Source organism: Equus asinus, chromosome 10 (genome assembly GCF_041296235.1).
Source record: "Equus asinus isolate D_3611 breed Donkey chromosome 10, EquAss-T2T_v2, whole genome shotgun sequence".
NCBI classification, from domain to species: Eukaryota; Metazoa; Chordata; class Mammalia; order Perissodactyla; family Equidae; genus Equus; species Equus asinus.
In genome coordinates, this window is record NC_091799.1 from 72,181,835 (window position 1) to 72,198,641 (window position 16,807).

A 16,807-nucleotide genomic window follows, 5' to 3' on the forward strand; every position below is an offset into this window, starting at 1 on the left:
TCCGCCTTGGCATGACCAAACTTAAGTCAGGCTTCTCTTCCTCCCGGGCCCCTGAACTTCAGCTTCCCCCGAGTCTGAGCGAGCACTAATGTGTGACCGCAGCCCAGGCATGGGCGGTCCGCTTCCACCCACCACTGATTTGCCTCATTTCCTCCCGAAAGTTCCTGCTAGCTGCTTACCCCTCCCTGTAAAAGAAAAGCCTTTTTCTGTTTGATTTCGAGATGCTTACAGATCCAAAGTTTGGAACATTTTCTTTCTGGCAATAGACTTTTTGAATAAAGTCTCTCCTTATTCAAGTCTAGATTTGTTGTTATTTGACAAAAGAAAAGATTTGACATTAATTTTGAAACACTGGAGTTCTGAGCTGTGACCGAGACGTTTGCATTTTCATGTGGGCCGTTGTTCTGGTTGCCTTCCCATCACAAAGTTTGGTCTTAGAAACTACCTTTGCTGAAATAGAGAATTTAAATCTGAATGCATTGATGGTTATTTGGTACCACAGGTTTTCTTCTTATTGATATCACTAGGATTTTTAATCTAATGGAATCTTAATGGAAGGTTTTCCTAGTGTCATATCATTGTTTATTTGAATTGGGCTTATAACATTTCTATACTGTTTTTATTGTTTTCTCTTTTCGTCTGGCCATTTTAGAAGCTGATCTCTTTGTTGGGATAAAATGTTTCCTGTAAACAGATTTCAAATGTAATACATTAGTTGCAAATTTTGGACCAGCATGGCAACATTCGCCCAGCTCTTAGCACTCTTATTTACCCAAACATGCTTGGGACTGGGAAACACGGGGTCCTCCTGTACATGGGAGAATGAAAAACATGACCTTTGATTCATGAAAGCGTGGTTGTTTACTTATTTTATGTTTTTAAACTGTTACTAATTATTTGCTTAGCAGATACATAGTGTTGCCTATGTACCATGTATATGTTTCTAAATATAGCTTAATTTAATCCTCATAACTGTATGCAGTGGTCCTGTTACTATTTGTAATTTGCAGATGAGGAAAAGAAGGCACACAGGCATTAAGTGAATCGACCAAGGAGCCCCTTTTTAAACCCAGGCAGTCTGGTACCAGGGGCCGTGCTATTAGTCATTATACTATGCAGCCTTTCTTAATGCCCAATTACCCATTTCTTTCAACAGTGTTATTAAAACAATCATACCCATTTTAAGGAAATGTACATTAGTTTAGTAACTATGTAGAAAGCTTCGAAAACAAAGCTATTCTAATTGCCTTATTCTTAAATAGACTTGTCATAGAAATTGCATTTGCTGAGATGAGTGTATTTGTGAAAGCATAATTGATTTGACCAAGAATAGAAGTTTTTTTCCTTTCTGCTGTCACTAGGTTTTTAAAACTGATCTTTTGATAATGGTCTATTTTTATATCACCGTGTGTACCAAGTTTCCCATTGTCAGTATTTGGAATTCATTGTTTGCCGTTACAGCAATTAGAAGGTTTTGTTATTGTTACTTTTATTGTTTTCTTTCCCTCTGTTTATTATAGTGTTTGGTATCTCAATCAGTGTGTTATAGTTTAACTGAAAAGGTTAAAATCAAAACATTGGCTAGCAGTTTTCTTGACCACCTTGGTAATGTTGGCATAAGCTCTCCCCAATGGCACGTGTTGTTTACCGTGGTGAGATGTGAGCCGCTGGCCTGGAAAGGTCCTGGTGATGCAGGGACGTTGGCAGAACAGTCGCTGGAGGAACAGATATGCAGTTAAGGTACGGAGGAAAATTTGGAAGACCAATCAAGGTCAGGAAAGGTAGTCATGTTGCCTAGAGCCAGCCAGGCAAGAGGTCTGGGTTAGGATCACTCGGATTCCAGGGGCAGATGCCTGGGCAACGAGATTGAGGAAAAGAAGCGAGAGTCCCTTACATTTGGCTGATCAGGCACTTTGTTGTCGAGAAGATCCTGGAATGACTCCATTGAGATGCAGATATTTGTGATGTTTCTCAGGGCAGACTGCCAGTCATCGCATCTTGCGTAAAGACTGTTGACGTCCAGGGAAGAAAGTGTTTGTCAGATTATTACTCAATACTTTAACCTCAAATTAAGTATTACATTGTTGGAAACAAGAAGAAATACGCTTTTCTGAAATTCAAATGGAACCATGTACCTTTTAAAATTTTTCTTTGAAATGATCTTAAGTCAGTTAGTTAAGAAAGTAGAGAAATAACCATTAAATGTGATACTAATTAAAGTGGAAGAAAACAGTGACCAGCAGGAACTTTGTTTAATAAAATACAGCCAGCATCTTTTCTTGGCTAATTTTAGCACTTTTGCCAAAATATTGCTGAATCTTTGATGAATTTTGTTTGGTAAACCTGGCTTCATTTGTGTAGAAGCCATCCACATTTTTTAGTATTTCCCTTTCTTTTGAGGATGCCTGCATAAAATTTCAAAAGTTTGAGAATGAACTGTGCTTATATAACACCAGCCACATAGTTCCTAGGTCTTTGGGGCTCCTGTAGGTATATATATACACAGACACTTTTATATATATATACACACACATATACTTTTATTGTATACTTTTATGCTCAAGTTGGGACTACATCCTTTCGGGCTTCTCTGTGTACATTGGTGATTTTATGTTTTAAACTTATGGGATTCGGGAACCACATGTATTTTAGCCTGTAACCCATCAGTATTGCACTGATCAGATGGCATATAAATAACTTGTTGACGGAGTCAGTGAAAAAAATAGGATGATCATGATATTTTATTTCAATAGGAGATTTAATTTGGGAGGGGTTAAAAATTACAAGAACGAAGGAGCGATGTTCTTGTGTTATTTTACAAATTTTGAATGTTAAGTTTAAGATGATGTATTTATTCTTATTCAGAGGAGTTATTTTATAAAGTCAATTCAACCGCATCTGGTAAGAAGCATCACATAAATGGAGCAACAGCATGTTCCAAATAGGATTGATTGCTTCACTTGTATGCAGGGTGTTGGCCTCATGTTAGGGGGCTTCCGTTTCTGTAAGGACTCTGGATGCTCTGTCTCTATTTTAGGATGTAACGTGGGACCCGATTGCCTTCTGTGGTAAGATGAAAGAGAGCTGCATGTTCCCTCTCTGCTTCCGACGTGGTTGTCCCATTCTACCAGGTTTATATGTGGTAGTGCACTTAATTCTCTTTAATATGAGTTTCTGCTTCTAAAACATGTTTGGAAACATTGTCCTCTGCAAGAAATTTTAATTGGCTTTTTTAAAAAAAATAAAATAACAAAGTAGACTTTTATTTCAAGCAGTATAATTCCTAGATGGACCTATTAAGGACTAACTCCTGTCATTTCTCTGAAGACTCCAAATTCTTCAAAGGTTCATATACTTTAAAAATTTTAACTATGAAAATGAGACAGTTTTTAGGCAGATATAAATTATTGTATGATTTTAAGAATAGTCTTTTTAAAGTATAGTTCAGCAACGGAGCAAATGGGTATAGTCTTGGAAACAGATGTCGTGGATGTTTTTGCAACACTTTAAGATAGCAGGAATGCATTGCAGTTGGGGGGTTTTGAGGAAGTTGAAACATTGTCCATTGAGTTCAATGGAAATGTTAGTTTGTTGGCTAACCACAAATATTTTAAAGTTTGACGTAAAACTTTTTACATATTTTTGTCGCTTGTGATTTCCTGATAGGAAAGAAAGCAAGCTGCAGAAGCACCTGCAAAGTATTATAAGAAACAGTGAGATAGCAGTTAGGGCTTGGAGAATGGCCTGCCGCAGAGAAAGGCTACATTCCACTTTTAATAGAAGCATTCAGTTAAAAGTGTGAATGTTTAAAATATGTCCATCACACCATTCATCTGTCATCACATTGCTATGTTACTACATTATACATTTGTTTCATCTTCTATAAATATTTTCTTTCATGTAAAATCTTGGTTCAGGGGCTGGTCCGGTGGTGTAGCGGTTAAGTTCGTGTGCTCTGCTTTGGCAGCCTAGAGTATGCTGGTACGGATCCTGGGAGCAGATGTGTGCACTACTTATCAGGCCATGCTGTGGCAGGCGTCCCACATGTAAAATAGAGGAAGATGGGCACAGATGTTAGCTCTGGGCCAATCTTCCTCAAAAAGTAATCTTGGTTCAGTATTTTGAAAGTGATGAAGAAAATTCCATTGTTATGAAATTTCATATCTTTGAGAGTTGATATATACTGTTGGTCATGAGAATATGGACTCAGCCACACCTAAATTTGAGATTCACCTCTGTCATTTTCTTGATATATTATCTGGGGCAAGATAGTCAACCTCTCTTTGCGTCAGCTTGCTCATCTATGAAGTAGGAATGATAATAATGGGGCTTATCTCATATAATCAGTATATAATTTTTACAAGATACATAATAGCTTTTGTTATATTCCCCAATGAGTTAAATGGTGAGAAGAAGTAAGTGGGCAGTTATTCAGACATTAATATATTACTAAAACTTTCCTTATTATAGCCCATTTAATCCTTTCTACAGTCTCATGATATGTGTTGTCCCATTTTACAAATGAGGAAGCTGAGGTGTCCAACATACAAATACTTTGTTTTGCTCTGTGAGTAACCTTGAGCAAGAAACCCCGGAAGTTGGGCTGCTCCCTTGTGGAATGGGGGTGATAGTTCATAGTCTAACGTCCTGCTGTGTTAGGAGGCTCCGATAAGCCACATCCCTGAAAAGAGCATGGTACCCTAGCATCACCTTCTGGAATATCAATATGTCTGTAACGCCTCCTGCTAGTGTTTTCAGGCTGGGTACCCCACCTGGGGTCCCGGGCCCAAGAAAGGGCCTTTTCAGGAAAGAATTCAAGTGAGAGCCACAGAATAAAGTACAAAACAGTTTTATTAAGTTTTCTTGAGCAATTAAGCAAGACTTAGGTAAGGGAAAGGACAGGCTGCAGAGAGCCTGGGCTGTCTCGGAAAGCAGAGAGAGCAGCCTCGAGCTGGGTTGAAGGGGATTTTTTAGGGGACTTCAAAGGGACGTGGGCGCAGTAGCTGGGGACTGGATCTCGGGATGTGATCAGCTGGCTGATTGACTTTGGAACTGCGTGCTCAGTTTGTGGTCCCTCTGCGAACCGAGTGGTTTGCAGCAGGCATGGACGGGCTGTTGACTTGCTCTAGGTTATAAGGTGTGTGGCAGACTTCAGGTGGTTGTGGCTTCCTGTATGTGCACACTTGTCTCAGCTAGGGCCTCACCTAGCCCACCAAGATGCCTGTCTCACTAGGAGTGATAATCCTGCTATACCTCCTTGCCAGTGCTCCTCCAATAAAGATGGTTTGTCATCAGCCCCACAAGGTGCCAAAGAAATAATGCAAGAGTCAGAATAGACTTTTTCTGGGTGCTCCAGCCTCCAGAACCTCCTGAAATTCCACAACCTGCGGTGAGGCCTGGGTGTCCTCCTTCCAAGCAGGCTGGCCTGCCAGTGTAGACTTGGGCTACTGATGAGCACCACTCAGCTCAGACCTGAGCAAAAGGCTCACAGAAATCTCCAATGTCTGGAGCAATGTCTGAAGAGAGTTTTACAGGATGCGGAAGAGTTTTGTGGAGACTTCGGTGGATGGTCTGTATACCACATACCCTAGACATTTTGACCTTCTGAGGCCCCTTCCTTCTCTGTAAGTTAAGATTTCCTTTCACACACCAGTAAGGGGATAAACCAAACCAGTTCAGCCTTCCCAGGATCTATGCATTGCCAACAAAGACTGTAACTGCTATGAGCAGAGACTACAGAAGTGCAGACCCCTCCATATGGGTGGAGTCATGCCGTGTTTGTCCTTCAATGGCTGGCTTATTTCACTTGTAATGGTGTCCTTGGGGTTCATCCATGCTGTTGCATGTTGCTGTATTTCCTTCTTTTTTTAAGGTTGGGTGATATTCCATTATGTGTATATACCACATTTTTGGGGCCTGTTCACCATCAATGGACATTTAGATTATTTCTATGTCTTGGCTATTGTGATATGAAGTGTCTAAAATAGTCAAACTCATAGAAGCAAAGAGTAGAATGGTGGTTGCCAGGGGCTGAGGTAGGGGGAAGTGGAGAGGTATTAATCAAAGGTACTAAGTTTCAGTTAGGCAAGATGTATAAGTTCTAGAGACCTACTGTACAGCATTGTCCTTAGCGATAATACTGTATTGTACACTTAAAAATCTAAGATGGTAGAGCTCATGTTAAATGTTCTTGCCACAATTTAAAAAAAAGATACTTTTTTGGCAAATGGAAGGTATCTAATCAGAGCAATTAAATAATCTGTTTTGCTTTAGAAGGACAACTTTGGTGTAGTTATGGAAAATACGTGGAGGAAGAGAAACTGCGGCTAAGAGAAGTTAGGAGGTCATTTCTCTGGTCCTGGTGAAAGATACTGAAGGTATAAGGGGGGAAAAAATTTTCCTTGATCCTCTTAGAGTCCCTGACTGGGTCTGAAAATTAAACTCACAAAGACAGATTAATAGGAAAAAGTAAACAAAATTATTTAATGTAAGTTTTATGTGACACAGGATCCTCCATAAGGAAATTAAGGCCTGAAGAAATAGTTAAACCCGAGTATTGTTTGCTAAGTTTGGTGAAGAGTGGACAGTCTTGGGAATGTTTGATAGGTCAGAGAGTATGAGATAAGTGTAATTAACTGGGGGAAACTTAGCAAGGTGAATTTGTTAGGATTCTTCTCCTTGTCCCTTTGTCTTCGGGGATAAGGATGCTCCTTTCCTCCAGGGTTAGGGAAGGCACCTCCCACCTGAGGGTTTTATGACCTGTTTCAGGGGAGAACAGCAGGGGGAAGGTCAGAGTGACCTTTCTACTTCTGTTTTCTCAAACTCCTTCAGCTTCAAATATTCAATAGGGCAAGCTTCTCTATTTTGGCGGTAGCACATCCTGAACACGTCAAAGGCCTATAGTAGGGAGGGTTGGAGCCAACTGAGCAGATTTGATTGGCATCTCAGAGCTGGAATCAACTAAATTCTACTGCATGTCAGTCAGTGTTATGGGTCAGGGGAGGAGAAAGTTAGTGCATTCCTTTGGATATATTGAATTTGAAGTACCAATGGGATAGCTAGGTTTGGATGCCCAGTAGAAACTTAGAGCTATGGACCTAGGGATCAAGAAGGAAGTCTTGATTGGAGCCAAGAGTTTTGCAAATAAAGGGTATTAGAGATAATAGTGGAATCGAACATGGGAGTGTCAAATTGAAAAATGAAGAGGCTGGAGAGCAAAGTCTCACAGGACACCAACATTTATGGGCAGTTGGAAGAGTTGGTGTGGCTACCAAAATGTTAGGATCATGAAACAGAAGCAAAGTAAAGGGAATTTCAAGGAGTAAGTAGTCTTTGGCAATATCTGATATTTTGGAGACATCAAATAAAACATGAGCTCTGAAAAGAGCTCGTCAGGTTAAACAGTTAGGCCATTTTTAACCAAAGAGAAAGCACTTTCTGTAATGTGGTAAGTAAGATACCAGAGTACGCTGTGTTGAAATGAGTATGTAGGTGAAAATAGGGACTGTGTGTCGAGAACTCCTTCATGAAATTGACTAATGAAGTAAATTTCTTTGACATGGAGACAAGACTAAGTTTTAAGGGTACACCAGAGCAAAGGTGAAGTGAAGAAAATTTACAGAAAACAGCAGCTCAGGACTAAATATAGTAAATCTTGAAATATTTTCTCCTGTTACTAGTACCTAGTGTAATTTCTGGCATGTAGTAGATGCTCAGCACGTATGCTGAAATGTGTAAATCCCTTCAGTTTTACTGATTCCATTTTTTCACTATATAAGTGTATCTTGTTAAGGTCTCTCTATAACTAAGATTTTCTTTTTTTCCTTTCTTTTGGAGCATAAAATTCAATTCAGCAATTTTGGAATTAAACAAGCAGTTATTTCAAGCGTGTGCTCACAAAGCACTTCACAGTAGCTGTACTTGACTGTTTGCAAACTTTGCACCTGGTCATTGCTTAAGGAAGCATTTTTGTAAAGTTTTAAATGTAACTAAACGTGATGTTCTGCTATTTTAAGTTCCATTTGTTTTTCTTTCTGCAGTTTGGCTCTGCATTCTACTTTTAGTGATATGATACTGTTGGGCATGAAATTGAGAAATGTATTTACATAAGGCAGTGCCCTCTCCCAATACAACCCTTTCCTCCCCCTTAAGAGTAGCCACCACTTTTCTGATGTTTATATAGTCACTTCCTTGCTCCTTAAGATTACCTTGTTACCCAGCTGTGCATCCCTAAATATTATAGTTTAGTTTTACTTTTTTTTTAAGAGGCGTGTTTTTTAAGTATCTTATTTTTAAGTTTCTCTCTCTCTCTTTTCTAATTTATCTGTTGAAAAAATCAGATCATTCGTCTTGCAGAGTTTTCTCACAATCTGGATTTTGTGGATTACTTTCGTGGGGCATAGTTTAACATGTATTGCCCTCTTCTGTGTTTCCTGTAAAAGTGGTAATTGGATCTAGAGACTTAGTCAGTTTTACCCCCCTCCCCCTTTACGTTTTTTTTTTTGACAAGATTACTTCCTAGGTAGTGGGGCGTTCCTTAAGAGACACACACTTCTGCTTTTGAGGTGATTGCGGCAGTGGATGCACAATGTCTAGATCCATGATTCACTAGGGGTTGCAAGTCATTGTTTTATATTTCTATGATTTCTCCATTTATTAGCTGGAATTCTATAAAGAGAAAGTTTTCCTCCTCTATTATTTAGTTACCAGTGGCACATTTAGTGTAGGAGGAGCAGTGTACTTGTTTGATATTTTCCCTTTATTGACCACTGTTCAAAATAAACAAAGTTGGCTGTATGTATCCTCCATAAGTGGGGGATATCTATATCTATATCTATGCATTTATATATAGAAATATCACCTCATGGCTTTGTACTGGTATTTCAAATTCAGTGAAAATTCAAGACTCTGGAATGTTTATTTAAATTCTTCTGTCTTATATTTCTATCTTTATCCAATCCCTGCGAGTTTTTAAGGAATAAGAAGACTGGGAATTTTAGAATTAGTGTGTCACACGAACCCACATTATACATAATACATTCTTGTGATAGCTGCCAATAACATACTTACTGAAAGCATTTAAAACAGTCATTCTGTTCTCTCTCCACTAATTTTTGTTTGTTTTAACTGTATTGTTTCTACACTATCAGAACATATGGCTCTCCTTTAATACAATACTCTTTTCCCTACATCCTTGTCAGTTAGAGATTTTAAGGAGATTAAGATCATAGCCTTAGGCTTTTGTCATTCTGTTAATGTTGTAACACAACTTTTCTTCAGCTGTGCCTATGAAAGAGAATAATAAAGGGAACCAAATCTACTCCAACAGAGGAATCATTCTTCAAAGAAATGTTACATTAAGAAACTGTCGATAGAAGCAGTATTGTTGATGATTTGAACTGTTTTGTTTATTGGGTTTCTCCTAACTGTAACTTTCATATCTTTTTTTGTCTTCTTTTTGTGGCTAATAGAACATTCTGATGTGCCAGTGGAAAAAAATATCACTTTACAAAGACCTTCTAACGTAGAACTCATATGCCAATTCACAACATCTGGGGATTTGAATTTAGTAAATGTCACTTGGAAAAAAGATGATGAGCTACTTGAGAGTAATTATATGATCAATATAACAGGAAGCATCATGTACACCCTATACACGTGAGTACACAAAATTTTAACCTGCATGGCTACGTTAAATTCTAAATACTTTTGCTGACTGCACATTCTTTCCTTTACTGTCACTTGAATGCTATGCTAATAGTCTAATTTGCATATTTACAGAATTATTTTGATTAATGGCTAAGTCTTGATTTTCATTAAGAAGAGTTTTGAGAACTAAGCCTATATTAATAACCTAAATTGTCTTTAGGGTCACCATCATTAATAGCAAACAGATGGGAAGTTATTCTTGTTTCTTTGAAGAGGAAAAGGAACAAAGGGGCACATTTAATTTCAAAGGTCAGTACTAATAATTTATAGAGTAATAACTTCAGCATTATATTCTTAGAATTCTAATCCCCCAATTTTTAATTATTACAACACTAAACGTAATGCGGCTGAAAGAAAATCATATGCTTTCCATTGAATCATAAGTGGTGACCTTGAAAATGGAGCTTCCCAGTACCTTCTCAGTGGTAGAATTTGCATTTCCCAGTCCACTCCCACCCCTGCCTCCCTCCCCCCATTTAAAGCACAGGTTTAGTTCCAAAGACTGAGCTGCCAGGTTGTGTGTAAGTCATGGCGGTCTCTTGAACTTATCTATATTTAGCCCTCTAAACTCAGAGCTTCGATAATATTCCTCTAGGCGTCTGAGTTGCTGTACTTCTAGACTGTGACAATATGCCTTGGTGTTGTGTGTCACTGGCTCCAGAACTTGGGATTTTAGGGATCCATAAAATTTTAAAATGATGTGGAGGTGTGCAAAAGGGTTGCCTGCTTTTGATCTTATCAAGTTAAGGACAAATCCTGGAATATAATCCACAGCTCTCTCCTGTGAAAACAAACAAATCAAAGTATTTTACATTTACGGTCATTAAATCAAAACTTTAAAGGTCTTGATCTCATGATAAAGACTAGTCATTTGAGTTGGATAATTATCTTCACGAAAAACCCATATCCTCTGATAGATTAGTGAACCCCAGTGTCCGTGCTGGTATTTGGGAAATGTGGTCTGTTGCCATATTAACTATTTTGGGCTTTGTTTCACGTTAATTTCCCAGTGTACATGAGAAATTGTTCTTTACTTTTCCTAAAAATTGTGAAGTCTAGCTAGCTGCTCCGAAAAAATATGGATACTGTCCCCAAGGCCCCATCCACAGCCGAATGGCCTGCTTCATCATCGCCATGATTTAAAATGGTTTGCCCCTGTATTCCTTCTGCACTCACAGGATCACTTCCTTCATGTGGTTTTGTAAATGTTCTTACTTGGTAAATATAATAAATCCTTGTATTTATACACTTTGGTCTCTCCAAAGGCAGAAACGAGTATCATTCTTTGATAATTTTGATCACGTACGTTCTTTTAACCTTCTTTGCTCCTTTTGCCTATTTTAACTTAGTGAAGGATAGATACACATATACGTTTCCTTCTTCTATTCCTTCCCTTTTCCTTTTCCTTTCCCTGTCTTTTTATCTCCCTCCCTCCCTACTTCCTTTCTCCCTCTCTCCCTCCCTTTCCTTCCTAATGAGCTTAAAGGATATTAAGCACATGGCACACATACACCCAGACACACACACACACAATCCTAGTAAACATTCTATCAGTCTCCTTTAAATATGTAAAGAAAGCCTACAGGTCTTGAGGACATACTCATCAAATCTTGAGACTTAAAGTGCCTCCAGGAGATTGAACTTTAAAAATTGCTATTTTTCCTTCTAAACAGCACTGTTTTCTAGAAATATGTACTAGTCTTGCCTGTTCAAAGTTTAAATGTTGAATATATTACATTTTTTCTTATTAGCTCTCTTATAATAAATTACTTACATTATTATTTGGAAGTGATCATTCCTGCCTCTAATGTGAAGATCAGCAGAAGCATTTTAGTTTCCAATATACCAATTCATTTAATGCCACATAATCTTAGAGAAAGCCTCCTGGTTCGTATCTATTTTGAGATAACTAGGCTGATACTGGCTGGTGTCAGAAGCATCAACACAAGGCTAAGAGGTTTGAAATCCAGTGCTTGAGGAATGCAAAGAGCCACTGAATATTTCCTTTTTTTCTTTTTATAGTTTTCTTGAAGCAGTTTAGTTCATTTTATTAGTTTTTAATGCCCATTTAACATTAATGTAACTTTTAAGTATGCACTGTGTCTTGAAGATATTTAGAAAATTAACAAGTTGGGCCCTTCCAGATCTTATTTGGTAAAGTAATAATTCTCTGTAATTCATCTAAATTGAATATTGCTTGGAGAAGTCATTTCATCTGAGTACAATTTAAAGGCATCTGCAGAACGATTCATATTGTAGTTGTTATTTAATTAGATCTGTAAGGCGTATAGAATGGTGTATATTTTTATAAATATTCTATTATACTCTTTCTCCACATGGGTTGCTTATGGTCTTTCCTAAGAAGAAGGATTATCTTCCCTTAGCAGCACTACAATTAAGTGTGGATGAAAAGCCTGTTTTATCTTCTATTTTAAATTGAGGCAAAAAAAAATAGAAGTCCTGCTATTGACTACTTGAGTCAACTATAGTGCTTGAGTCTGAGTCCTCAGAACAATTCATCAGCAAAGTCCCTGCTTCTGCCTTTATGGGAGTTGGTTGATTTATTACTACAAGATTGTAAAAGGGCCTCAACATCGCTGATTAGTATGATGCAGGAGAACCTACTGGCTTTGTGTGTTGGGCTGTTGATGTCAGTACAGGGGAGATAGTAAAAGGGCACGCTGGAAGCTTGCAACTGCTAATATGTCATTGATCACTTTTCCCCCAAAAAAGATGAGTGATGGTCCACAATGTTTCTTAGTAGTGGGTTAGATTTTCTGAAGTAGTTGGTAAAAACTTCCATAATATTCATCAGTGTTAATATCTCTTAGTAGAAAGATGCAAAGACGCAGAAATTTAGTTAGTAAAGGATAAGTAGTAAGACATGGAACTTTTGGAAGTTATGGTGATATTTTGATAGTACCAAGTGCTAAAACTGTCTTGGCCCAGCCATCTGTCTTCACTGGGAAGTACCCAAGGAGTCAAAGTATGGGAGAGTAGCATCATAGAATCAGTTGGAACTTCAGCTTCAAATGCCAGTGTCCCTTTAAGCTGCCTTTGACCATATGGAAGAATCTTTTTCTTAATTTGATAATACCCAGTTATCTTTGAACCAAAAATGATACTTAGGCCAATTTGTTCTAGTCCCTGAGTATACGCATATAAATCTCCAATCTTACAACTCCATAGAGCTTTCCCTTTCACTGGATAGATCCTTGACCCCCGTCTTCCTAGACACTAGTCTAAATCAGCAATTTCACCATCTTCAAACCTGGATTCTTCCAACCCCAAGGTTCTCATTTGTCCTGCTTTATCCAAAGTTACAAAAGGTCAACAAGGCACGTTGGAATACTGTATCACTATCCTTATATGCATAAGTATTTCCAAACATAAGCAGTGGCCCAGAACCAACTGTGACCTTGGAGGAGTGAAAACAAATTAATGTTCCCTGAGCATAGTGCATTTTATAATTTAGACCCACGCTCCTGTTATCCGGCATAGATAGCAGAGCAGAGCAGTGGGTAATGTTATCTTGGCCATTAATCTAGTGGATAGTCAACAAAACAGAAGATATGAAAAGAAAACACAGTTTGGGTTTCAGTTTCTCTGTGGCATCACTCATTCAGTCAGTGTCAGTTATCTGCAGTCTCCGACCTGATCTTATTTCAATGGTATAGTTTAATAGTGTAGGCATGTGTTCCTCACCCAAACCTCATAGAATACCGAAGATTTTCTTGAAAAGCCCCTTTCAGCCACCAGCTGTGCTTCCCAAACCTGTGCCTCTTACAGGCTTACTGAAAAACAGTCTTCTGCCATGTTTTCCCCCCAAATGTTGCCTTTCTTCCACTTTAGATTCTTAGCCTGTGGGTATATTTCAATATTTTGATCATATTTCAACACATGTTTTTCTGTTAAAGCATGACCTAATTTCCAGAAAGAAGCATACTGAGATTGAGAAATAGGATATGTGGGAGATAAACAGCCTGGGAAAGCAGAAACTGTGCCCCCAACTGGTGCCTAATACAACCAGTTTCAAAGTCCGCCTTCAAAGGAGTGCTTGTTTTAAGGTGAGCCTAGCCTGGCTGCAGGAGTAACTTCATCAGAGCTGCACTGTTAAAGAGCAGTGCTAAAGATGGACGTGTTGTACCTCTCCATATGGAATTCAGGAATTATGGCTCTGCTCCGTCTGAGATTTGGAAGGAACCTTGTGGCTTCTGAAAAGAATCCCTGTGTTAGCCCAGCTCAGATCCATGCTTAATCCCCAGGTCTTTAGCTGAAGCCTCTCCTAAAGCAGAGTTGATCTTTCCAAGTGGGACTTTATCCCTCAAATGCCTCTGTGTCCTCATACTTCATTTAAGACTAAAACCACACCAGGTATTGGGTATCTTGGAATGAAGTATCATTAGAAGGTGGTATTGAGCTGATAGATTGATAGTGCTTTGTCAGGAGACCCAAGAATGACTTGGTTTTCACTCGGTCCAATTATTCCTCCTCATAACAAAATCTCAAATATGGAAATATACACAAAAAGGACACACCAAAGCAAAGGAATATTTTATTATTGGCCAGCCTTGGCCACAAACCTTGCTGAAATTGTTGGAAGCCTTGACCACATGGACGGCTTCTTTTTCCTTAGTTGGGTCTTACTAAACCTTAAAAAAAAAAAAAAGCAGAGTCATCTCTTCCTTCACAGCCCAAGCTCAATTTGGTATTTCCTACTCTAGAAGGAGGATACTCTCTCCTGAACCCGAAAAAACATGCTGAGCATGGGGCTGCGTTCTTTCTATCTCCAAATTCCCAGCCCTAGACAACAGGGCCCAATCAGTGCCCTAGAACATGATCACTCCAGGACAATCCTCCTCTCTAGTCTGGAAAATTGGAGAGTTGAATGAGGAGGGAATTTATATCCAGGTCACCAGGGACTTCAGTCCACAGGCCACTGCCCAGCCTTCAATTGCCACCGCCTCCAGCGTCTAGTGGCGAAACTCCTACCATAAGAAAAATGAAACAGAACAAAGTGTTCTGTGGTTCAGCCTCATTTAAGCCTTTAGTATTTTGACATTTCAACTTATTGTCTTGTTTCTCAAGAACTTAGAATATAGTTGTTATATTAATATCAGAACAGATGGTCAGCCTACTCTCTTGGATCCTAGAGTTGCTTCCAATTTTCTTATAGTGGTTATTTTCCTCCATTAGAGAGCTGTCTGGGTCCACAAATGAGCCCTGAAGGGCCGAATACAGACTTAGGAAATCAAACCAAACATTAACAGAAGTAGCTTGACCTAATAGGGCAGAGCACTTATGTGAGAGACTCCCTCTTTACTTTTATACTTAAAAAGACATGTGGATAGCAATTACTCTCTTATTTTAAAACTTAGCTCATGTTTGTATCAAAGTATTAGTTGCTTTATTCTGCCTTTTCTTGTTAAAACCAGTATCTGGTGAATGGGCCATTTTCTTTTTATTCTTACGTTTTATAATAGTCTGTAAAGTTATTATTCCATGTGTTCTTTCTGCTCTATATACTATGTAGGTCTGCAACAAGATTTTCTTTTTAACTTTTTAGCCAATTTCATTTCTTGTTATAGTAAGAAGCAGTAATTAGGCACCCTGATTTAAGTTGTTCTAATTTATGTTTAAATTGTAATCCTTATACAAACAAAATTTTATTTAACTGCTTTAGCCAAGCACTTGAATGTGTGTTTCAAGCTGTGGAATTTGTTTTACAGCTTCACTGAAAAATTGTTTAATAATGTTATTAAAGGATGGATTCGTGCTGTCACCAGCATCTCAAAGCTGCTGTTTCTTCATTCTTCTGGGCCTTGTCTCCTGTAAATTTATTTCCCATTTTTCATCATTTTACCGTTGTACTCCCCTTTCTCAGATGGGCTGGGTGGTCTGTAAAGGCCTCAGCTTGGAACCTTTTCCTTGTTTTGGGTTTCTTTTTTAAACATTCCTATGATTCTGAGAGGTATTCGGGTGAGTTTGCAGTTCTCCTTTTTATTCAAGGTCTGATTTCTTCTCTGTTCCCCATGGGCAGGTAGCCTAGAAATCATTCTTGCACATGATGATAATCCATCCTATTAAGCTGGCTGATAACCACTATGAAGAAAGGCCAGGGGAATTGTAAATTGTAAGAAAGCTCAATTAAAAAAAGCAGTACCAGTACATGATCACAGCAAAAGTTTGAATTTTGTGGTGTATACTGTGCAGCAAGCACTTGATGTATTATGTTCTTGTGCTTAATCCTTTATAACAGCAACACTGTAGGATGAGTTTGACCTACCTATGTCCTCAACACTAGTAACAATGAAGCTGTAATTCTAATTCAGATATTTCCTGAACTCATATCTTTGTCACGTCATTGTCACATTCTGCTGACTCTTTCAAACACTGATGACCTGACCTTTGAAATGGACATGTATTAACCACATGTCCCTTAATGTCCCTCAGCCTAATGGTGATCAGTAGGGAGTGTGGGACACTAGTAGCCTCTCAAAAGGAGTGCTCAGAGTATCTTCTGGTAAGGTCAACTCACCAGTTGCTTCTGGTTGGGAGGACTTCAACCAGGCTAGTCACGTGAGCTCACCTCTCTCCTCCCTCAGGAGCTCCCTAGTGGTACCTCAGTATGTTTTCATAGACTATTAATGGGGTGATTATAAATTTCTGATTGGCAGTTCATATCTTTGGTGAATGTAATTGTAGACCATTCAATTTCATCAAAATGTGTTTCCTTGCTTACGAAAATTGTGAGAACCACTGAAAGACTACTCTGTCATCTTTCTTGTGATTACTTGAAGCATTTTTGCTTTCATGGGTGACATACCTTCCTCTTATTTGCATCTCTTTATTATTAATGATGCCTCAGTCAACACTGCTGGTCAGCAGTACTGATGAAGGAGAGGGTGATATGTGCACTTGTAGTTAGGCCCACTTCAGACAATAAGGAAAAAAGAAAACTTCCATGCACTTCGTTGTAACATTCATCACCTAAGGACAGAACCCATAAAGAAATCCTATTCTCCAGCCCTAATTTTACTCCTTCTTTGGTAGTTATACAAATCAGAATTTCTCTTCTAGTTATTATCAGTTATTTTCC

General features: G+C 38.6%; 1 protein-coding gene across 1 annotated transcript in view; it reads left to right on the plus strand.

The window, feature by feature from the left end:
- EMB (embigin) overlaps positions 1–16,807 on the plus strand; it is a 44,492-nt gene that overhangs the window by 17,116 nt on the left and 10,569 nt on the right. Inside the window, exons 3-4 of the mRNA XM_044778153.2 lie at positions 9,471–9,657; positions 9,869–9,957. Of these exons, the coding sequence (XP_044634088.2) occupies positions 9,471–9,657; positions 9,869–9,957 (276 nt within the window). The remainder of the gene's footprint in view (positions 1–9,470; positions 9,658–9,868; positions 9,958–16,807) is intronic.